Genomic DNA, 24,092 nt, shown 5'->3' with positions numbered 1-24,092 from the left:
CTGGTGTGTGCTGGCATACTCTCTCTCTGTCTCCCTCAGAGCATTCCCTGTGTTTGTGCGGTGTGTCGGTACGGCTGTGTCGACATGTTTGAGGAGAAAGGTTATGTGGAGGCGGAGCAGATGCCAATAAATGTGATGTCGCCCCCTGTGGGGCCGACACCAGAGTGGATGGATAGGTGGAAGGTATTAACCGACAGTGTCAACTCCTTACATAAAAGGCTGGATGACGTAACAGCTGTGGGACAGCCGGCTTCTCAGCCTGCGCCTGCCCAGGCGTCTCAAAAGTCATCAGGGGCTCAAAAACGCCCGCTACCTCAGATGGCTGACACAGATGTCGACACGGAGTCTGACTCCAGTGTCGACGAGGTTGAGACATATACACAATCCACTAGGAACATCCGTAGCATGATCTCGGCAATAAAAAATGTGTTACACATTTCTGACATTAACCCAAGTACCACTAAAAAAGGGTTTTATGTTTGGGGAGAAAAAGCAGCCAGTGTTTTGTTCCCCCATCCGATGAGTGAATGAAGTGTGTGAAGAAGCGTGGGTTCCCCCGATAAGAAACTGGTAATTTCTAAAAAGTTACTGATGGCGTACCCTTTCCCGCCAGAGGATAGGTCACGTTGCGAGATATCCCCTAGGGTGGATAAGGCGCTCACATGTTTGTCAAAAAAAGGTGGCACTGCCGTCTTAGGATACGGCCACTTTGAAGGAGCCTGCTGATAAAAAGCAGGAGGTGATCCTGAAGTCTGTATTTACACACTCAGGTACTATACTGAGACCTGAAATTGCCTCAGCATGGATAGTGCTGCTGCAGCGGGGTCTGTTACCCTGTCAGGACAGGGATACTATTTTGCTAACCATAGAGCATATTAAAAGACGTTGTCTTATATATGAGGGATGCACAGAGGGATATTTGCTGGCTGGAATCCAGAATTAATGCAATGTCCATTCTGCCAGGAGGGTATTAGGGACCCGGCAGTGGACAGGTGATGCTGACTTTAAAAGGCACATGGAGATTTTGCCTTATAAGGGTGAGGAATTGTTTGGGGATGGTCTTTGGGACCTCGTATCCACAGCAACAGCTGGGAAGAAATTTTTTTACCTCAGGTTTCCTCTCAGCCTAAGAAAACACTGTATTATCAGGTACAGTCCTTTCGGCTTTAGAAAAGCAAGCGGGTCAAAGGCGCTTCCTTTCTGCACAGAGACAAGGGAGGAGGGAAAATCTGCATCAGACAGCCAGTTCCCATGATCAAAAATCTTCCTCCGCTTCATCTGAGTCCACCGCATGTTGCTGGGGCTCCACAGGTGGAGCCAGGTGCGGTGGGGGCGCGTCTCGGGAACTTCAGCGACCAGTTGGCTCGCTCACAGGTAGATCCCTGGGTTCTGCAAGTAGTATCACAGGGATACAAGCTGGAGTTCGAGGCGACTCCCCCTCGCCGTTACCTCAAATCAGCCTTGCCTGCTGCCCTCGGAGAGAGAGGGAAGGTAGTACTGGCAGCAATTCACAAGCTGTACTTCCAGCAGGTGATAATCAAGGTACCCCTCCTTCAACAAGGCCGGGGTTACTATTCCACAATGTTTGTGGTACCGAAACCAGACGGTTCGGTGTGACTCATTCTAAAATTGAAATCCTTGAACACTTATATACGAAGGTTCAAGTTCAAAATGGAATCGCTCAGGGCGGTTTTTGCAAGCCTGGACGAAGGGGATTACATGGTATCACTGGACATCAAGGATGCTTACCTGCATGTCCCCATTTACCCTCCTCACCAGGAGTACCTCAAAATTGTGGTCAGGACTGTCATTACCAATTCCAGACTTTGCCGGTTACCAAGGTAATGGCCGAAATGATGATACTCCTTCGAAAAAAGGGAGTTATAATTATCCCGTACTTGGACGATCTCCTTATAAAGGCGAGGTCCAGGGAGCAGTTGTTGGTCGGAGTAGCACTATCTCGGGAAGTGCTACAACAGCACGGCTGGATTCTGAATATTCCAAAGTAGCAGCTGGTTCCTACGACGCGTCTACTGTTCCTGGGTATGGTTCTGGACACAGAACAGAAAAAAGTGTTTCTCCCGGAGAAGAAGGCCAAGGAGTTGTCATCTCTAGTCACAGACCTCCTACAACAAATATAGGTGTCGGTGCATCAATGCACGAGAGTCCTGGGAAAGATGGTAGCTTCTTACGAAGAAATTCCATTCGGCAGGTTCCATGCAAGGATCTTCCAGTGGGATCTGTTGGACAAGTGGTCCGGGTCGCATCTTCGGATGCATCGGCTGATAACCCTGTCTCCAAGGGCCAGGGTGTCGCTGTTGTGGTGGCTGCAGAGTGCTCATCTTCTGGAGGGCCGCAGATTCGGCATACAGGACTGGGTCCTGGTGACCACGGATGCCAGCCTTCGAGGCTGGGGGGCAGTCACACAGGGAAGAAACTTCCAAGAACTATGGTCGAGTCAGGAGACTTCCCTACACATAAATATTCTGGAACTAAGGGCCATTTACAATGCCCTAAGTCAGGCAATACCCCTGCTTCAACACCAGCCGGTGCTGATCCAGTCAGACAACATCACGGCGGTCGCCCATGTAAACCAACAGGGCGGCACAAGAAGCAGGATGGCGATTGCAGAAGCCACAAGGATTTTCAGATGGGCGGAAAATCATGTGTTAGCACTGTCAGCAGTGTTCATTCCCGGAGTGGACAACTGGGAAGCAGACTTTCGCAGCAGGCACGACCTCCACCCAGGAGAGTGGGGACTTCATCCAGAAGTCTTCCAAATGATTGTACACCTTTGGGAAAGGCCTCAGGTGGACATGATGGCGTCCCGCCTCAACAAAAAGCTAAAAAGATATTGCGCCAGGTCAAGGGACCCTCAGGCGATAGCTGTGGACGCTCTGGTAACACCGTGGGTGTACCAGTCGATGTATGTGTTCCTTCCTCTGCCTCTCATACCCAAGGTACTGAGAATAATAAGAAGGAGAGGAGTAAGAACTATACTCGTGGTTCCGGTTTGGCCAAGAAGAGCTTGGTACCCAGAACTTCATGAAATGATCTCAGAGGACCCATGGCCTCTGCCACTCAGACAGGACCTGCTGCAGCAGGTGCCCTGTCTGTTCCAAGACTTGCCGCGGCTGCGTTTGATGGCATGGCGGTTGAACACCTGATCCTAAAGGAAAAAGGCATTCTGGAGGAAGTCATTCCTACGCTGATTAAAGCTAGGAAAGATGTGACCGAAAAACATTATCACCACATATGGCGAAAATATGTTGCTTGGTGTGAGGCCAGGAAGGCCCCAACGGAGGAATTTCAACTGGGTCGTTTTCTGCACTTCCTACAGTCAGGAGTGACTATGGGCCTAAAATTGGGTTCCATTAAGGTCCAGATTTCGGCTCTGTACATTTTCTTCCAAAAAGAACTGGCTTCACTGCCTGAAGTTCAGACTTTTGTTAAGGGAGTGCTGCATATTCAGCCCCCATTTGTGCCTCCAGTGGCACCAGGGGATCTCAACGTGGTGTTGGACTCCCTGAAGTCGCATTGGTTTGAGCCACTTAAATCCGTAGAGCTAAAATACCTCACGTGGAAAGTGGTCATGCTGTTGGCCTTGGCGTCGGCCAGGCGTGTATCAGAATTGGCGGCTTTGTCATGCAAAAGCCCTTATCTGATTTTTCATATGGATAGGGCGGAATTGAGGACTCATTCCCAATTCCTTCCTAAGGTGGTATCAGCTTTTCATGTGAACCAACCTATTGTGGTGCCTGCGGCTACTTGGGACTTGGAGGACTCCAAGTTACTGGACGTAGTCAGGGCCCTGAAAATATGTGTTTCCAGGACGGCTGAAGTCAGGGAAACTGACTCGCTATTTATCCTATATGCACCCTACAAGCTGGGTGCTCCTGCTTCTAAGCAGCCTATTGCTCGCTGGATCTGTAGCACGATTCAACTTGCACATTCTGTGGCTGGACTGCCGCACCCTAAATCTGTAAAAGCCCATTCCACGAGGAAAGTGGGCTCTTCTTGGGCGGCTGCCCGAGGGGTCTCGGCTTTACAACTTTGCCGAGCTGCTACTTGGTCGGGTTCAAACACGTTTGCAAGAGCCTACAAGTTTGATACCCAGGCTAAGGAGGACCTTGAGTTTGCTCATTCGGTGCTGCAGAGTCATCCGCACTCTCCCGCCCGTTTGGGAGCTTTGGTATAATCCCCATGGTCCTTACGGAGTTCCCAGCATCCACAAGGACGTCAGAAAAAATAAGATTTTACTCACCGGTAAATCTATTTCTCGTAGTCCGTAGTGGATGCTGGGCGCCCATCCCAAGTGCGGATTGTCTGCAATACTTGTATATAGTTATTGCCTAATTAAAAGGGTTATTGTTATGAGCCATCTGTAGTGAGGCTCAGTTATATTTCATACTGTTAACTGGGTATAATATCACAAGTTATTCGGTGTGATTGTTGTGGCTGGCATGAGTCTTACCCGGGATTCAAAATCCTTCTTTATTGTGTCAGCTCTTCCGGGCACAGTATCCTAACTGTGGTCTGGAGGAGGGTCATAGTGGGAGGAGCCAGTGCACACCAGGTAGTCCTAAAGCATTCTTTAGTTGTGCCCAGTCTCCTGCGGAGCTGCTATTCCCCATGGTCCTTACGGAGTTCCCAGCATCCACTACGGACTACGAGAAATAGATTTACCGGTGAGTAAAATCTTATTATATATATACGCGCACACACATGTAAGGTACATCCCCTTCCTATATACACTATATTTAGTCCTCTGGGGCCCCCCTTGTCTAAAGTACCCCAGGCCTCCTGAAGTTTTAATCCGGCCCTGTTATCAGTAATGTGTAAAATGTCCCTTATAGCCTCAATCATGAGTCACACCCCTTTGGCAAGGGATGAATCTCCCCCTGTATATCCCCATCACCATCCCCTGTATCAGAGTCGGTATCTGTGTCAGCTTGCATTATCTGGGCAAGAGCATGCTTCTTAGGGTAAGTAATAGAGATGAGCGGGTTCGGTTCCTCTGAATCCGAACCCGCCCGAACTTCATGTTTTTTTACACGGGTCCGAGCGACTCGGACCTTCCCGCCTTGCTCGGTTAACCCGAGCGCGCCCGAATGTCATCATCACGCTGTCGGATTCTCGCGAGGCTCGGATTCTATCGCGAGACTCGGATTCTATATAAGGAGCCGCGCGTCGCCGCCATTTTCACACGTGCATTGAGATTGATAGGGAGAGGACGTGGCTGGCGTCCTCTCCGTTTAGAAATAGATAGAGAGTGAGAGTGAGACACTTCATTTACTGGAGCTTAGGAGGAGTACTCAGAGAGTGCAGAATTTTGCTAATAGTAGTTAGTTATACTAGTGACTGACCAGTGACCACCAGTGCAGTTTTATTATTATTTAATATAATCCGTTCTCTGCCTGAAAAAAAACGATACACAGTGACACAGTCACATACCATATCTGTGCTCAGCCCAGTGTGCTGCATCATCTATGTATAATATCTGACTGTGCTCACACAGCTTAATTGTGGGGGAGACTGGGGAGCAGTTATAGGTTATAGCAGGAGCCAGGAGTACATATTAAACAGTGCACACTTTTGCTGCCAGAGTGCCACTGCCAGTGTGACTGACCAGTGACCACACTGACCACCAGTATATTGTGATTGTCTGCCTGAAAAAGTTAAACACTCGTCGTGTGACTTGTGTGGTGTTTTTTTATTCTATAAAAAACTCATTCTGCTGACAGACAGTGTCCAGCAGGTCCGTCATTATATAATATATACCTGTCCGGCTGCAGTAGTGATATATATATTTTTTATATCATTATTTATCATCCAGTCTATACTAGCAGCAGACACAGTACGGTAGTTCACGGCTGTAGCTACCTCTGTGTCGGCACTCGGCAGTCCATCCATAATTGTATACCACCTACCCGTGGTTTTTTTTTTCTTTCTTCTTTATACATACTACATCTCATTATCATCCAGTCTATATTAGCAGCAGACACAGTACGGTAGTCCACGGCTGTAGCTACCTCTGTGTCGGCACTCGGCAGTCCATCCATAATTGTATACCACCTACCCGTGGTTTTTTTTTTCTTTCTTCTTTATACATACTACATCTCATTATCATCCAGTCTATATTAGCAGCAGACACAGTACGGTAGTCCACGGCTGTAGCTACCTCTGTGTCGGCACTCGGCAGTCCATCCATAATTGTATACCACCTACCCGTGGTTTTTTTTTCATTCTTCTTTATACATACTACATCTCATTATCATCCAGTCTATATTAGCAGCAGACACAGTACGGTAGTCCACGGCTGTAGCTACCTCTGTGTCGGCACTCGGCAGTCCATCCATAATTGTATACCACCTACCCGTGTTTTTTTTTTCTTTCTTCTTTATACATACTACATCTCATTATCATCCAGTCTATATTAGCAGCAGACACAGTACAGTACGGTAGTCCACGGCTGTAGCTACCTCTGTGTCGGCACTCGGCAGTCCATCCATAATTGTATACCACCTACCCGTGGTTTTTTTTTTCTTTCTTCTTTATACATACTACATCTCATTATCATCCAGTCTATATTAGCAGCAGACACAGTACGGTAGTCCACGGCTGTTGCTACCTCTGTGTCGGCACTCGGCAGTCCATCCATAATTGTATACCACCTACCCGTGGTTTTTTTATTTTATTTCTTATTTATACATACTACATCTCATTATCATCCAGTCTATATTAGCAGCAGACACAGTACAGTACGGTAGTCCACGGCTGTAGCTACCTCTGTGTCGGCACTCGGCAGTCCATCCATAATTGTATACCACCTACCCGTGGTTTTTTTTTCTTTCTTCTTTATACATACTACATCTCATTATCATCCAGTCTATATTAGCAGCAGACACAGTACAGTACGGTAGTCCACGGCTGTAGCTACCTCTGTGTCGGCACTCGGCAGTCCATCCATAATTGTATACCACCTACCCGTGGGTTTTTTTTCTTTCTTCTTTATACATACTACATCTCATTATCATCCAGTCTATATTATCAGCAGACACAGTACGGTAGTTCACGGCTGTAGCTACCTCTGTGTCGGCACTCGGCAGTCCATCCATAATTGTATACCACCTACCCGTGGTTTTTTCTTTCTTTCTTCTTTATACATACTACATCTCATTATCATCCAGTCTATATTAGCAGCAGACACAGTACAGTACGGTAGTCCACGGCTGTAGCTACCTCTGAGTCGGCACTCGGCAGTCCATCCATAATTGTATACCACCTACCCGTGTTTTTTTTTTTTCCTTTCTTCTTTATACATACTACATCTTATTATCATCCAGTCTATATTAGCAGCAGACACAGTACGGTACGGTAGTCCACGGCTGTAGCTACCTCTGTGTCAGCACTCGGCAGTCCATCCATAATTGTATACTAGTATCCATCCATCTCCATTGTTTACCTGAGGTGCCTTTTAGTTGTGCCTATTAAAATATGGAGAACAAAAATGTTGAGGTTCCAAAATTAGGGAAAGATCAAGATCCACTTCCACCTCGTGCTGAAGCTGCTGCCACTAGTCATGGCCGAGACGATGAAATGTCAGCAACGTCGTCTGCCAAGGCCGATGCCCAATGTCATAGTACAGAGCATGTCAAATCCAAAACACCAAATATCAGTAAAAAAAGGACTCCAAAACCTAAAATAACATTGTCGGAGGAGAAGCGTAAACTTGCCAATATGCCATTTACCACACGGAGTGGCAAGGAACGGCTGAGGCCCTGGCCTATGTTCATGGCTAGTGGTTCAGCTTCACATGAGGATGGAAGCACTCAGCCTCTCGCTAGAAAAATGAAAAGACTCAAGCTGGCAAAAGCAGTAGCACCGCAAAGAACTGTGCGTTCTTCGAAATCCCAAATCCACAAGGAGAGTCCGACTCCAATTGTGTCGGTTGCGATGCCTGACCTTCCCAACACTGGACGTGAAGAGCATGCGCCTTCCACCATTTGCACGCCCCCTGCAAGTGCTGGAAGGAGCACCCGCAGTCCAGTTCCTGATAGTCAGATTGAAGATGTCAGCGTTGAAGTACACCAGGATGAGGAGGATATGGGTGTTGCTGGCGCTGGGGAGGAAATTGACCAGGAGGATTCTGATGGTGAGGTGGTTTGTTTAAGTCAGGCACCCGGGGAGACACCTGTTGTCCATGGGAGGAATATGGCCACTGACATGCCTGGTGAAAATACCAAAAAAATCAGCTCTTCGGTGTGGAAGTATTTCAACAGAAATGCGGACAACAGGTGTCAAGCCGTGTGTTGCCTTTGTCAAGCTGTAATAAGTAGGGGTAAGGACGTTAACCACCTCGGAACATCCTCCCTTATACGTCACCTGCAGCGCATTCATAATAAGTCAGTGACAAGTTCAAAAACTTTGGGCGACAGCGGAAGCAGTCCACTGACCAGTAAATCCCTTCCTCTTGTAACCAAGCTCACGCAAACCACCCCACCAACTCCCTCAGTGTCAATTTCCTCCTTCCCCAGGAATGCCAATAGTCCTGCAGGCCATGTCACTGGCAATTCTGACGAGTCCTCTCCTGCCTGGGATTCCTCCGATGCATCTTTGAGTGTAATGCCTACTGCTGCTGGCGCTGCTGTTGTTGCTGCTGGGAGTCGATGGTCATCCCAGAGGGGAAGTCGTAAGCCCACTTGTACTACTTCCAGTAAGCAATTGACTGTCCAACAGTCCTTTGCGAGGAAGATGAAATATCACAGCAGTCATCCTGCTGCAAAGCGGATAACTGAGGCCTTGACAACTATGTTGGTGTTAGACGTGCGTCCGGTATCCGCCGTTAGTTCACAGGGAACTAGACAATTTCTTGAGGTAGTGTGCCCCCGTTACCAAATACCATCTAGGTTCCACTTCTCTAGGCAGGCGATACCGAGAATGTACACGGACGTCAGAAAAAGACTCACCAGTGTCCTAAAAAATGCAGTTGTACCCAATGTCCACTTAACCACGGACATGTGGACAAGTGGAGCAGGGCAGGGTCAGGACTATATGACTGTGACAGCCCACTGGGTAGATGTATGGACTCCCGCCGCAAGAACAGCAGCGGCGGCACCAGTAGCAGCATCTCGCAAACGCCAACTCTTTCCTAGGCAGGCTACGCTTTGTATCACCGCTTTCCAGAATACGCACACAGCTGAAAACCTCTTACGGCAACTGAGGAAGATCATCGCGGAATGGCTTACCACAATTGGACTCTCTTGTGGATTTGTGGCATCGGACAACGCCAGCAATATTGTGTGTGCATTAAATATGGGCAAATTCCAGCACGTCCCATATTTTGCACATACCTTGAATTTGGTGGTGCAGAATTTTTTTAAAAACGACAGGGGCGTGCAAGAGATGCTGTCGGTGGCCAGAAGAATTGCGGGACACTTTCGGCGTACAGGCACCACGTACAGAAGACTGGAGCACCACCAAAAACTACTGAACCTGCCCTGCCATCATCTGAAGCAAGAAGTGGTAACGAGGTGGAATTCAACCCTCTATATGCTTCAGAGGTTGGAGGAGCAGCAAAAGGCCATTCAAGCCTATACAATTGAGCACGATATAGGAGGTGGAATGCACCTGTCTCAAGCGCAGTGGAGAATGATTTCAACGTTGTGCAAGGTTCTGATGCCCTTTGAACTTGCCACACGTGAAGTCAGTTCAGACACTGCCAGCCTGAGTCAGGTCATTCCCCTCATCAGGCTTTTGCAGAAGAAGCTGGAGACATTGAAGGAGGAGCTAACACGGAGCGATTCTGCTAGGCATGTGGGACTTGTGGATGGAGCCCTTAATTCGCTTAACAAGGATTCACGGGTGGTCAATCTGTTGAAATCAGAGCACTACATTTTGGCCACCGTGCTCGATCCTAGATTTAAAGCCTACCTTGGATCTCTCTTTCCGGCAGACACAAGTCTGCTGGGGTTGAAAGACCTGCTGGTGAGAAAATTGTCAAGTCAAGCGGAACGCGACCTGTCAACATCTCCTCCTTCACATTCTCCCGCAACTGGGGGTGCGAGGAAATGGCTCAGAATTCCGAGCCCACCCGCTGGCGGTGATGCAGGGCAGTCTGGAGCGACTGCTGATGCTGACATCTGGTCCGGACTGAAGGACCTGACAACGATTACGGACATGTCGTCTACTGTCACTACATATGATTCTCTCAACATTGAAAGAATGGTGGAGGATTATATGAGTGACCGCATCCAAGTAGGCACGTCACACAGTCCGTACTTATACTGGCAGGAAAAAGAGGCAATTTGGAGGCCCTTGCACAAACTGGCTTTATTCTACCTAAGTTGCCCTCCCACAAGTGTGTACTCCGAAAGAGTGTTTAGTGCCGCCGCTCACCTTGACAGCAATCGGCGTACGAGGTTACATCCAGAAAATGTGGAGAAGATGATGTTCATTAAAATGAATTATAATCAATTCCTCCGCGGAGACATTGACCAGCAGCAATTGCCTCCACAAAGTACACAGGGAGCCGAGATGGTGGATTCCAGTGGGGACGAATTGATAATCTGTGAGGAGGGGGATGTACACGGTGATATATCGGAGGATGATGATGAGGTGGACATCTTGCCTCTGTAGAGCCAGTTTGTGCAAGGAGAGATTAATTGCTTCTTTTTTGGGGGGGGTCCAAACCAACCCGTCATATCAGTCACAGTCGTGTGGCAGACCCTGTCACTGAAATGATGGGCATGTCCTGTTTTGTTTATACAACATAAGGGTGGGTGGGAGGGCCCAAGGACAATTCCATCTTGCACCTCTTTTTTCTTTAATTTTTCTTTGCGTCATGTGCTGTTTGGGGAGTGTTTTTTGGAAGGGCCATCCTGCGTGACACTGCAGTGCCACTCCTAGATGGGCCCGGTGTTTGTGTCGGCCACTAGGGTCGCTTATCTTACTCACACAGCTACCTCATTGCGCCTCTTTTTTTCTTTGCGTCATGTGCTGTTTGGGGAGGGTTTTTTGGAAGGGACATCCTGCGTGACACTGCAGTGACACTCCTAGATGGGCCCGGTGTTTGTGTCGGCCACTAGGGTCGCTTATCTTACTCACACAGCTACCTCATTGCGCCTCTTTTTTTCTTTGCGTCATGTGCTGTTTGGGGAGGGTTTTTTGGAAGGGACATCCTGCGTGACACTGCAGTGACACTCCTAGATGGGCCCGGTGTTTGTGTCGGCCACTAGGGTCGCTTATCTTACTCACACAGCTACCTCATTGCGCCTCTTTTTTTCTTTGCGTCATGTGCTGTTTGGGGAGGGTTTTTTGGAAGGGACATCCTGCGTGACACTGCAGTGACACTCCTAGATGGGCCCGGTGTTTGTGTCGGCCACTAGGGTCGCTTATCTTACTCACACAGCTACCTCATTGCGCCTCTTTTTTTCTTTGCGTCATGTGCTGTTTGGGGAGGGTTTTTTGGAAGGGACATCCTGCGTGACACTGCAGTGACACTCCTAGATGGGCCCGGTGTTTGTGTCGGCCACTAGGGTCGCTTATCTTACTCACACAGCTACCTCATTGCGCCTCTTTTTTTCTTTGCGTCATGTGCTGTTTGTGGAGTGTTTTTTGGTAGGGCCATCCTGCGTGACACTGCAGTGCCACTCCTAGATGGGCCCGGTGTTTGTGTCGGCCACTAGGGTCGTTTATCTTACTCACACAGCTACCTCATTGAGCCTCTTTTTTTCTTTGCGTCATGTGCTGTTTGGGGAGGGTTTTTTGGAAGGGACATCCTGCGTGACACTGCAGTGACACTCCTAGATGGGCCCGGTGTTTGTGTCGGCCACTAGGGTCGCTTATCTTACTCACACAGCTACCTCGGTGCAAATTTTAGGACTAAAAATAATATTGTGAGGTGTGAGGTATTCAGAATAGACTGAAAATGAGTGGAAATGATGGTTTTTGAGGTTAATAATACTTTGGGATCAAAATGACCCCCAAATTCTATGATTTAAGCTGTTTTTTAGGTTTTTTGGAAAAAAACACCCGATTCCAAAACACACCCGAATCCGACAAAAAAAATTCGGTTAGGTTTTGCCAAAACGCGGTCGAACCCAAAACACGACCGCAGAACCGAACCCAAAACCAAAACACAAAACCCGAAAAATTTCCGGCGCTCATCTCTAGTAAATAATTGGGGTCTTTGAAGAGGTAGTGGGAGCTGAATACGACAAAACCTCAACAGACTTTTTCAAAACCTGTGTTTCAGTCTCATTGAGAGCTATCAGAGATGAATTCTGGGATATCATTCCCCTAATAGAATCCACCCATGGGGGTTTGGATTAAGAAGGCTGAGACAGTATATTACAGTCCTGAGTACATGGAATAGACTCTTCAGGAGAAGATACACAGTCTGCAGCACAGGATACAGAGTCCTCAGACATGTTTATGTGAGCTATACAAACACACACACACACACAGGTAAATGCAGACCGTTTCTCCCAGAGTACCTTCAGAGAGACACAGAGTATAAGGAGCGAGCCACACAGTGCCCCAGTAGGCAGTTTATTCAGTAAACAGAGCACAAATACCTATGGCGCGAATGAACAATGGTATACTGTATATGTATATATAACTAATTACTAATAATATGGATTCGATTGCAGCAGCCCCAAAGACCTATCTGCACAAGTATCAATAAATAACTTATGATATAAATGAAAAAAGGCTGCGCTATAGAATCAATAATATAAAGAATACATGGATTGCCGGTAAATCATAATTCAATCACATTTATTTTCCAGATATATAACAATGAATAAAATAAGAATTTACTTACCGATAATTCTATTTCTCGTAGTCCGTAGTGGATGCTGGGACTCCGTCAGGACCATGGGGAATAGCGGCTCCGCAGGAGACTGGGCACAAAAGTAAAAGCTTTAGTACTACCTGGTGTGCACTGGCTCCTCCCCCTATGACCCTCCTCCAAGCCCCAGTTAAGATACTGTGCCCGGACGAGCGTACACAATAAGGAAGGATTTTTGAATCCCGGGTAAGACTCATACCAGCCACACCAATCACACCATATAACTTGTGATCTAAACCCAGTTAACAGCATGATAACATGAGGAGCCTCCAGAAAAGATGGCTCACTACAACAAAACCCAAATTTTGGCAACAATAACTATGTACAAGTATTGCAGACAATCCGCACTTGGGATGGGCGCCCAGCATCCACTACGGACTACGAGAAATAGAATTATCGGTAAGTAAATTCTTATTTTCTCTGACGTCCTTGTGGATGCTGGGACTCCGTCAGGACCATGGGGATTATACCAAAGCTCCCAAACGGGCGGGAGAGTGCGGATGACTCTGCAGCACCGAATGAGAGAACTCCAGGTCCTCCTCAGCCAGGGTATAAAATTTGTAGAATTTTACAAACGTGTTTTCCCCTGACCAAGTAGCTGCTCGGCAAAGTTGTAAAGCCGAGACCCCTCGGGCAGCCGCCCAAGATGAGCCCACCTTCCTGGTGGAATGGGCATTTACAGATTTTGGCTGTGGCAGGCCTGCCACAGAATGTGCAAGCTGAATTGTACTACAAATCCAAAGAGCAATAGTCTGCTTAGAAGCAGGAGCACCCAGCTTGTTGGGTGCATACAGGATAAACAGCGAGTCAGATTTCCTGACTCCAGCCGCCCTGGAAACATATATTTTCAGGGCCCTGACTACATCCAGCAACTTGGAGTCCTCCAAGTCCCTAGTAGCCGCAGGTACCACAATAGGCTGGTTCAGGTGAAAGGCTGAAACCACCTTAGGAAGAAATTGAGGACGAGTCCTCAATTCCGCCCTATCCGAATGAAATATCAGGTAAGGGCTTTTATAGGATAAAGCCGCAAATTCTGATACGCGCCTGGCTGAAGCCAGGGCCAACAGCATTATCACTTTCCATGTGAGATATTTTAAGTCCACTGTGGCAAGTGGTTCAAACCAATGTGATTTTAGGAATCCCAAAACCACATTGAGATCCCAGGGTGCCACTGGAGGCACAAAGGTAGGCTGTATATGCAGTACCCCCTTGACAAACGTCTGGACTTCAGGAACTGAAGCCAATTCTTTCTGGAAGAAAATCGACAAGGCCGAAATTTGAACCTTAATGGACCCTAATTTTAGGCCCATGGACAGTCCTGTTTGCAGGAAATGCAGGAAACGACCTAGTTGAAATTCCTCTGTCGGGGCCTTCCTGGCCTCGCACCACGCAACACATTTTCGCCAAATACGGTGATAATGTTGTGCGGTTACATCCTTCCTGGCTTTGATCAGGGTAGGGATGACTTCCTCCGGAATGCCTTTTTCCTCGAAGAAGCATCATCATTTCGGCCATTACCTTGGTAAAGACCCGGGGTGCCGTGGACAATCCAAACGGCAGCGTCTGAAACTGATAATGACAGTTCTGTACCACAAACCTGAGGTACCCTTGGTGAGAAGGGCAAATTGGGACATGGAGGTAAGCATCCTTGATGTCCAGAGACACCATATAGTCTCCTTCTTCCAGGTTCGCTATCACTGCTCTGAGTGACTCCATCTTGAATTTGAACCTTTGTATGTAAGTGTTCAAGGATTTCAAATTTAAAATAGGTCTCACCGAGCCGTCCGGCTTTGGTACCACAAACAGCGTGGAATAATACCCCTTTCCCTGTTGCAGGAGGGGTACCTTGATTATCACCTGCTGGGAATACAGCTTGTGAATGGCTTCCAATACCGCCTCCCTGTCGGAGGGAGACGTTGGTAAAGCAGACTTCAGGAACCGGCGAGGGGGAGACGTCTCGAACTCCAATTTGTACCGCTGAGATACTACCTGAAGGATCCAGGGGTCCACTTGCGAGTGAGCCCACTGCGCGCTGAAATACTTGAGACGGCCCCCCACCGTGCCTGAGTCCGCTTGTAAGGCCCCAGCGTCATGCTGAGGACTTGGCAGAAGCGGGGGAGGGCTTCTGTTCCTGGGAAGAGGCTGCCTGATGCAGTCTTTTTCCCCTTCCTCTGCCCCGGGGCAGAAATGAGGAGCCTTTTGCCCGCTTGCCCTTATGGGGACGAAAGGACTGAGCCTGAAAAGACGGCGTCTTTTTCTGCTGAGAGGCGACCTGGGGTAAAAAGGTGGATTTCCCAGCCGTTGCCGTGGCCACCAGGTCCGATAGACCGACCCCAAATAACTCCTCCCCTTTATAAGGCAATACTTCCATATGCCGTTTAGAATCCGCATCACCTGACCACTGTCGCGTCCATAACCCTCTTCTGGCAGAAATGGACAGCGCACTCACTCTTGATGCCAGAGTGCAAATATCCCTCTGTGCATTTTGCATATATAGAAATGCATCTTTTAAATTCTCTATAGTCAATAATATACTGTCCCTATCCAGGGTATCAATATTTTCAGTTAGGGAATCCGACCAAGCCACCCCAGCGCTGCACATCCAGGCTGAGGTCGCAGTATAACACCAGTATGTGTGTATATACTTTTTAGGATATTCTCCAGTTTTCTATCACCTGGTTCCTTGAGGGCGGCCGTATCAGGAGACGGTAACGCCACTTGTTTTGATAAGCGTGTGAGCGCTTTATCTACCCTAGGGGGTGTTTCCCAACGCGCCCTAACCTCTGGCGGGAAAGGGTATAATATCAATAATTTTTTCGAAATTATCAGTTTTTTATCGGGGGAAACCCACGCTTCATCACACACCTCATTTAATTCCTCTGATTCAGGAAAAACTACGGGTAGTTTTTTCACACCCCACATAATACCCTTTTTTGTGGTACTTGTAGTATCAGAAATGTTCAAAACCTCCTTCATTGCCGTGATCATGTAACGTGTGGCCCTACTGGAAGTCACGTTTGTCTCCTCACCGTCGACACTGGAGTCAGTATCCGTGTCTGGGTCTGTGTCGACCATCTGAGGTAACGGGCGCTTTAGAGCCCCTGACGGTTTTTGAGACGCCTGGACAGGCACTAGCTGATTAGCCGGCTGTCTCATGTCGTCAACTGTCTTTTGTAAAGTGCTGACGCTATCACGTAATTCCTTCCATAAAACCATCCAGTCAGGTGTCGACTCCCTAGGGGGTGACATCACTATTACCGGCAATTGCTCCGCCTCCACATCATTTTCCTCCTCATACATGTCGACACAAACGTACCGACACACAGCACACACACCGGGAATGCTCTGATAGAGGACAGGACCCCACTAGCCCTTTGGGGAGACAGAGGGAGAGTTTGCCAGTACACACCAGAGCGCTATATATAAATATATAGGGACAACCTTATATAAGTGTTTCTCCCTTATATAGCTGCTGTATTGTTTATTATTGCCAATTAGTGCCCCCCCCCCTCTCTTGTTTTACCCTGTTTCTGTAGTGCAGGACTGCAGGGGAGAGTCAGGGAGACGTCCTTCCAGCGGAGCTGTGAGGGAAAATGGCGCTTGTGTGCTGAGGAGATAGGCCGCCGAGAAGGGGGCGGAGCCTTTCTCCCGCTTTTTGTGGAAAACTGGCAGGGGTTAAATTCATCCATATAGCCCAGGAGCTATATGTGATGCATTTTTTTGCCAGCCAAGGTTTTCTATTGCGTCTCAGGGCGCCCCCCCCTCAGCGCCCTGCACCCTCAGTGACCGGAGTGTGAAGTGTGCTGAGAGCAATGGCGCACAGCTGCAGTGCTGTGCGCTACCTTGTGGAAGACAGGACGTCTTCTGCCTCCGATTTTCCGGTCCTCTTCTGTCTTCTGGCTCTGTAAGGGGGCCGGCGGCGCGGCTCTGGGACCGAGCTCCATGGCTGGGCCTGTGATCGGTCCCTCTGGAGCTAATGGTGTCCAGTAGCCTAAGAAGCCCAATCCACTCTGCACGCAGGTGAGTTCGCTTCTTCTCCCCTTAGTCCCTCGATGAAACTAAACTTTTCAGTAAGCAGCTCAGGAGAGCCACCTAGTGTGCACCCTTCTCGTTCGGGCACAAAAATCTAACTGAGGCTTGGAGGAGGGTTATAGGGGGAGGAGCCAGTGCACACCAGGTAGTACTAAAGCTTTTACTTTTGTGCCCAGTCTCCTGCGGAGCCGCTATTCCCCATGGTCCTGACGGAGTCCCAGCATCCACAAGGACGTCAGAGAAAAATGGTTAAATAAAATAACAGTACTGGATACAATTATCAGTGGATAAAATGTTGCAATAGTAACTGGATATATAGTAGAGATGAGCGGGTTCGGTTTCTTTGAATCCGAACCCGCACGAACTTCACTTTTTTTTTCACGGGTCCGAGCGACTCGGATCTTCCCGCCTTGCTCGGTTAACCCGAGCGCGCCCGAACGTCATCATGACGCTGTCGGATTCTCGCGAGACTCGGATTCTATATAAGGAGCCGCGCGTCGCCGCCATTTTCACACGTGCATTGAGATTCATAGGGAGAGGACGTGGCTGGCGTCCTCTCCATTTAGATTAGATTTAGAAGAGAGAGAGAGAGAGAGATTGCTGTGATACTGTAGATTAGAAGAGAGTGCAGACAGAGTTTAGTGACTGACGACCACAGTGACCAGTGACCACCAGAGACAGTGCAGTTGTTTGTTTTATTTAATATATCCGTTCTCTGCCTGAAAAAAACGATACACAGTCACACAGTGACTCAGTCTGTGTGCACTGCTCAGCCCAGTGTGCTGCACATCAATGTATTGTATATAAAGCTTATAATTGTGGGGGAGACTGGGGAGCACTGCAGGTTGTTATAGCAGGAGCCAGGAGTACATGATAAACAATATTATATTAAAATTAAACAGTGCACACTTTTGCTGCAGGAGTGCCACTGCCAGTGTGACTAGTGGTGACCAGTGCCTGACCACCAGTATATTAGTAGTATTGTATACTATCTCTTTATCAACCAGTCTATATTAGCAGCAGACACAGTACAGTGCGGTAGTTCACGGCTGTGGCTACCTCTGTGTCGGCACTCGGCAGGCAGTCCGTCCATCCATAATTGTATTATAATATATACCACCTAACCGTGGTTTTTTTTCCATTCTTTATACCGTCGTCATACTAGTTGTTACGAGTATACTACTATCTCTTTATCAACCAGTGTACAGTGCGGTAGTTCACGGCTGTGGCTACCTCTGTGTCGGCACTCGGCAGGCAGTCCGTCCAACCATAATTGTATTATAATATATACCACCTAACCGTGGTTTTTTTTTCATTCTTTATACCGTCGTCATACTAGTTGTTACGAGTATACTACTATCTCTTTATCAACCAGTGTACAGTGCGGTAGTTCACGGCTGTGGCTACCTCTGTGTCGGCACTCGGCAGGCAGTCCGTCCATCCATAATTGTATTATAATATATACCACCTAACCGTGGTTTTTTTTTCATTCTTTATACCGTCGTCATACTAGTTGTTACGAGTATACTACTATCTCTTTATCAACCAGTGTACAGTGCGGTAGTTCACGGCTGTGGCTACCTCTGTGTCGGCACTCGGCAGGCAGTCCGTCCAACCATAATTGTATTATAATATATACCACCTAACCGTGGTTTTTTTTTCATTCTTTATACCGTCGTCATACTAGTTGTTACGAGTATACTACTATCTCTTTATCAACCAGTGTACAGTGCGGTAGATCACGGCTGTGGCTACCTCTGTGTCGGCACTCGGCAGGCAGTCCGTCCAACCATAATTGTATTATATACCACCTAACCGTGGTTTTTTTTTCATTCTTTATACCGTCGTCATACTAGTTGTTACGAGTATACTACTATCTCTTTATCAACCAGTGTACAGTGCGGTAGTTCACGGCTGTGGCTACCTCTGTGTCGGCACTCGGCAGGCAGTCCGTCCAGCCATAATTGTATTATAATATATACCACCTAACCGTGGTTTTTTTTTCATTCTTTATACCGTCGTCATACTAGTTGTTACGAGTATACTACTATCTCTTTATCAACCAGTGTACAGTGCGGTAGTTCACGGCTGTGGCTACCTCTGTGTCGGCACTCGGCAGGCAGTCCGTCCATCCATAATTGTATTATATACCACCTAACCGTGGTTTTTTTATACCACCTAACCGTGGCAGTCCGTCCATAATTGTATACTAGTATCCAATCCATCCATCTCCATTGTTTACCTGAGGTGCCTTTTAGTTCTGCCTATAAAATATGGAGAACAAAAAAGTTGAGGTTCCAAAATTAGGGAAAGATCAAGATCCACTTCCACCTCGTGCTGAAGCTGTTGCCACTAGTCATGGCCGAGACGATGAAATGCCAGCAACGTCGTCTGCCAAGGCCGATGCCCAATGTCATAGTACAGAGCATGTCAAATCCAAAACACCAAATATCAGTAAAAAGCCTCTTTTTTTCTTTGCGTCATGTGCTGTTTGGGGAGGGTTTTTTGGAAGGGACATCCTGCGTGACACTGCAGTGCCACTCCTAGATGGGCCCGGTGTTTGTGTCGGCCACTAGGGTCGCTAATCTTACTCACACAGCTACCTCATTGCGCCTCTTTTTTTCTTTGCGTCATGTGCTGTTTGGGGAGGGTTTTTTGGAAGGGACATCCTGCGTGACACTGCAGTGCCACTCCTAGATGGGCCCGGTGTTTGTGTCGGCCACTAGGGTCGCTTATCTTACTCACACAGCGACCTCGGTGCAAATTTTAGGACTAAAAATAATATTGTGAGGTGTGAGGTATTCAGAATAGACTGAAAATGAGTGTAAATTATGGTTTTTGAGGTTAATAATACTTTGGGATCAAAATGACCCCCAAATTCTATGATTTAAGCTGTTTTTTAGTGTTTTTTGAAAAAAACACCCGAATCCAAAACACACCCGAATCCGACAAAAAAAATTCGGTGAGGTTTTGCCAAAACGCGTTCGAACCCAAAACACGGCCGCGGAACCGAACCCAAAACCAAAACACAAAACCCGAAAAATTTCAGGCGCTCATCTCTAATATATAGTATCAACTACAATAAAATAGAAACACGTAGTTGTTCCTTTCAGATGGATTTGTAATCTGTTACCAATAGCTGAAAAGCCAGTGAAAATGTCTTTTGATATTGCAATATTAGTTAGCTGCTCCATTCCGTGTCACTGCTACAGAGTCAATGGTAAACTATACAGTTCACTGAAGAACTTTAGCACAGAAACCGCACTGTATATTGAAAGTTGCTGCTGGGAGCCGCTACTCACTATATCCCTGCTGTCCGGGACCCTTTGATAGGTGTGAGAAACGGTGATTACCGAGCGTCCTTGGGAAAAGTACCTGTAAGCGGCAGCTGTGTATGGTGTGCATCAGTTAGCTCCGGCCGATTCGCGGCCGCACAGGGAGTCTCTTCAGTATGATCTGCAGGGAGAAAATGGCACTGGTGAGTGCTGGATCCGCTCTGAGGAAGAAGCCCACCACCTGTAATGGCACGTCTTCCCGCTTTCAGTGTTTATACAGGCCTGAGATGATTTGGCTGCTAACAGTGGGATTAGCCCCTGTTAGCATCTGTGACCAGGGTAGGTTATGTGCGCTGGCCCAGGGCGCTCCTCACAGTGCCGCACTACAAGTACCACTGATCCCTCCTGAGCGCAGCCTGTCAGAGCTGTGATCCTACCCTTGTGCCGCCATTTCCTGCTGGTGACCCGCTTACCGGAATGCCGGCATCATACTCACCACTCCATCTTCTGGCTCTGTTAGGGGGTGGTGTCCATGTTGCGGGAGTGAGCGGTAGGAGGGCTGTAGAGGGAGGAGCCAGCCCACACTATTAAAACTCTTAAAGTGCCCATGGCTCCCAAGGGACCCGTCTATAACCCATGGTACTAATGTGGACCCCAGCATCCTCTAGGATGTAAGAGAAATGGGGGAGTGCTACTAGTCCACGCCCCCGGACTTGCGGCAACCCCCCACCCCCAGCATCCGTTGCCATGGTAATGGGGGTGTGCCACGAGTCCACGCCCCCATACATCATGCGGCTCCCCCCCCCCCCCCCCCCCCCGTGACACGCGCGCGTTCACGAATACCAGTGCCAAATTAAGGCCCCAGTCCGTCGCTGGCACTCTCCCACCCGGTTTGGGAGCTTTGGTACATCCCCATGGTACTAAATGGACCCCAGTATCCTCTAGGACGCAAGAGAAAATAGGATTTTAATTACCTACCGGTAAATCCTTTTCTCGTAGTCCGTAGAGGATGATGGGTGCCCGCCCAGTGCTTCGTCTGTTCCTGCACTGTTATTTGGTTAAGTAGTGTTGTTGGTTCAGCTGTTGCTGTTCTTCATCAAGTTTGGTTAGCATGGCTTTCCTCTTGTTTGTGTGTGCTGGTTCGAATCTCACCACTGTCCTTTAAATCCTTCTCTCAAGGTATGTCCGTCTCTTCGGGGACAGTTTCTAGACTGAGTCTGATAGAAGGGGCATAGAGGGAGGAGCCAACGCACACTATTGAGTTCTTAAAGTGCCCAAGGCTCCTAGTGGACCCGCCTATACCCCATGGTACTAAATGGACCACAGTATCCTCTACGGACTATGAGAAAAGGATTTACTGGTAGGTAATTAAAATCCTATTTTTTTTAAAATAGGCCAGCGTCTTATAAACCTATTGAATAAGGATGTAAAAATAACTGTTCATGGACAGGATGAATTTAAGGTAATATTGCGGATAAACCACAAAAAATGCAGTTTTCTGAGTTTTGTTGGCATTTCTCATATGCACCAAGGTGCTTGGACCCCATAGTCATTGCCATCTGTACTGTAGATGGTGTTGCCACATAGAAGCCTATGGGCTTGTTATTGGAAAAGTGCACTGACAGGGATCCAACCGGATCTGGAATGTCCAAGAGAATGCTTTCACAGACACCTTAGAGAGTAAACCAGTCTCACCAAAAAAGTGTGCAGCCCGGAGGCTCCATCACACAATTTGCATCACATGGTGTAATCACGGGGGGTCATTCAGACCTGATTGCATGTTACCGTTTTTCGCAGCGGTGCGATCAATTCTGAGGTGCGCATGGGTCGCAATGCGCAGGTGCGACGAATCTAATGAAGAAAGTGATTGCAACAGCAATCACTAGAAGATTGACTGGAAGAAGCCGTTCCTGGGCGTCAACTGACCGTTTTCAGGGAGTGTCCATGTGAACTCAGGCGTGCCCGGCCGTTTAAAGGGAGGGATCCTGACGTCAGTTCCGTCACGGTTCATCGCAGTGGGTGAGTAAGTCCTGAGCTGTGCAGAGACTGCACAAACTTTTGTTTATGCTGCTCTCTGCACAAGCGTTTGCAGCACTGCACAGCGAATCTCCCCTCCCCTGTGGGCTGCTATTACCTGGTCGTAGCAGTGCAAAAAATAACCTGCATGCGACCAGGTCTGAATTAGGACCCTTGACCCTTGACCCAGTGCACATTCTGGAAATTGTAGCATTGCACACTGGGGAGTTGTGGCATTTTATAGACATTACCAGTAGGGTTGCCGTAGTGGGCACAAGGGGCCCCTACATATAGCTGCATCACCAGCTTGGGAGGCACTGGAGTTTCTGTGTGACATCATGTGCACAGGGGGCACTATAGGTTTTTTTTTGTTTGTTTTTTGTGGTGCTGGAGTATTTAAACATTATATTTTTTAATAACATCACCATCATATTTTGTGGCTCTTCTTCTGTGCTCTCAGTACATAACAGGGGGCACTTCCCGCTAACCTCCTACCTGGGCCTCCACCTCCGTCATGTCCCAGGGGAGGCCCAAGTACTAAAAAGCCTTACTTGGGGTTCCCCCGGGAGATGCCAGAACTTTTATCAATGGCTTTTCCCTCTCAGGAGATACAGAACCTACTTGAATAGTGTAAAACCCTGCAGCTAATTATACATAACCCTATAGATTTACTGGGTCTGGGACTCCTGGTCGACAACAAAAAGGTCGACACACCTTAGGTCGATGCCAATTGGTCGACCCACTTTAGGTCGACGTGGGCAAACGGTCGACAGGAACAAGGTCGACATGGAAAAAGGTCGACATGAGTTTTTTATGTTTTTTTGGTGTTGTTTTCTTCGTAGAGTGACCAGGAACCCCAATTAGTGCACAGCGTCCCCTCGCTTCGCTCGCCATGCTTCGTGCATGATGCCTTCGCTCGGCAAGGATTACCATTCCAATCGTAGTCCACATGGATCCAAATAAAGTTCCAATAAAGAAAAAAAACATAAAAAACTCATACCGACCTTTTTCCATGTTGACCTTGTTCCTGTTGACATTTTGTCCATGTCGACCTGTTGTCCATGTCGACCTAATGTGTGTCGACCAATTGGCGTTGACCTAAGGTGTGTCGACCTTCTTGTTGCCGACCTGGAGTCCGGATACCAGATTTACTTGTATAGCAACTAATAATACTTCCACACGTGCACACACAGTATTTATAGTGTAACGATTTTCGCTGCTTTAGACATATCTGGTATATTTAGTTGTGAACAAGTGATCTATTGTTATATATGTATCTTATAGTTACATAACTAAATTAAATATATTATATAACTCCATGTTAAGCATATAACACTAGACAATGTATCTATTGTCATATATCGCATATGTACAAATGTAAGTTTATTCAAATTTTTACAAATAATAAAACAAGTAGAACACAAGCCAAGTTACTGAAAGTCTCAGGACAAGGTCACAAGAAATGTACAAATGATTACATCATGTTTCTCAGTTCTGCATTACACACATACAGTACAGTAAGGACCACTGCCAGCCGGGATACTACAATGAAGTAACTCCTGTAACAGCCCATTAGGCTTCGTTCTCTTACCCCTGGACGCATGGTGGTTCTTTTTCTTCTTCCCCTTCTCTTTGCAGCCATCCTGTCACCTGTACTTTCTGAGCAGTGTGTCAGCTCTGAGCAGCCCGGCTGGGGAAGGAGGAGTGTACAGGATGATGTGCATGGAAAGACTATTTCATTTCAGAGAGCTGCTTCCTGTTGTAGCACGTCATTATGCATCACGCTTTACTACAGCTGCTGTTGCCAAGATGTGGGAAGCAAAGTAAGCTAGGAAAGCTTTCACTATAACACAGGAACGTTATTAGCGGTTTAAATTTAAATCTTATATCATTTTTTTAAACAATTTATTTTATTG

At 47.6% G+C, this 24,092-nt stretch overlaps 1 protein-coding gene across 2 annotated transcripts in view; it reads right to left on the bottom strand.

Moving 5' to 3' along the window:
- Nucleotides 1-23,884, bottom strand: part of LOC134927386 (ATP-binding cassette sub-family B member 5-like) — a 328,704-nt gene extending 304,820 nt beyond the window's left edge. For both annotated transcript variants that reach the window (XM_063921756.1, XM_063921758.1), the window contains exon 1: nucleotides 23,768-23,884. In XM_063921756.1, coding sequence (XP_063777826.1) covers nucleotides 23,768-23,818 — 51 coding nt within the window. In that variant the 5' untranslated portion in view covers nucleotides 23,819-23,884. The remainder of the gene's footprint in view (nucleotides 1-23,767) is intronic.
- Between the last annotated feature and the right edge of the window lie 208 nt (nucleotides 23,885-24,092).

This window comes from Pseudophryne corroboree, chromosome 5, assembly GCF_028390025.1.
Source record: "Pseudophryne corroboree isolate aPseCor3 chromosome 5, aPseCor3.hap2, whole genome shotgun sequence".
Classification (NCBI taxonomy): domain Eukaryota; kingdom Metazoa; phylum Chordata; class Amphibia; order Anura; family Myobatrachidae; genus Pseudophryne; species Pseudophryne corroboree.
The sequence above is the reverse complement of the archived record's forward strand: the minus strand, read 5'-3'. Positions and strand labels throughout refer to the sequence as shown.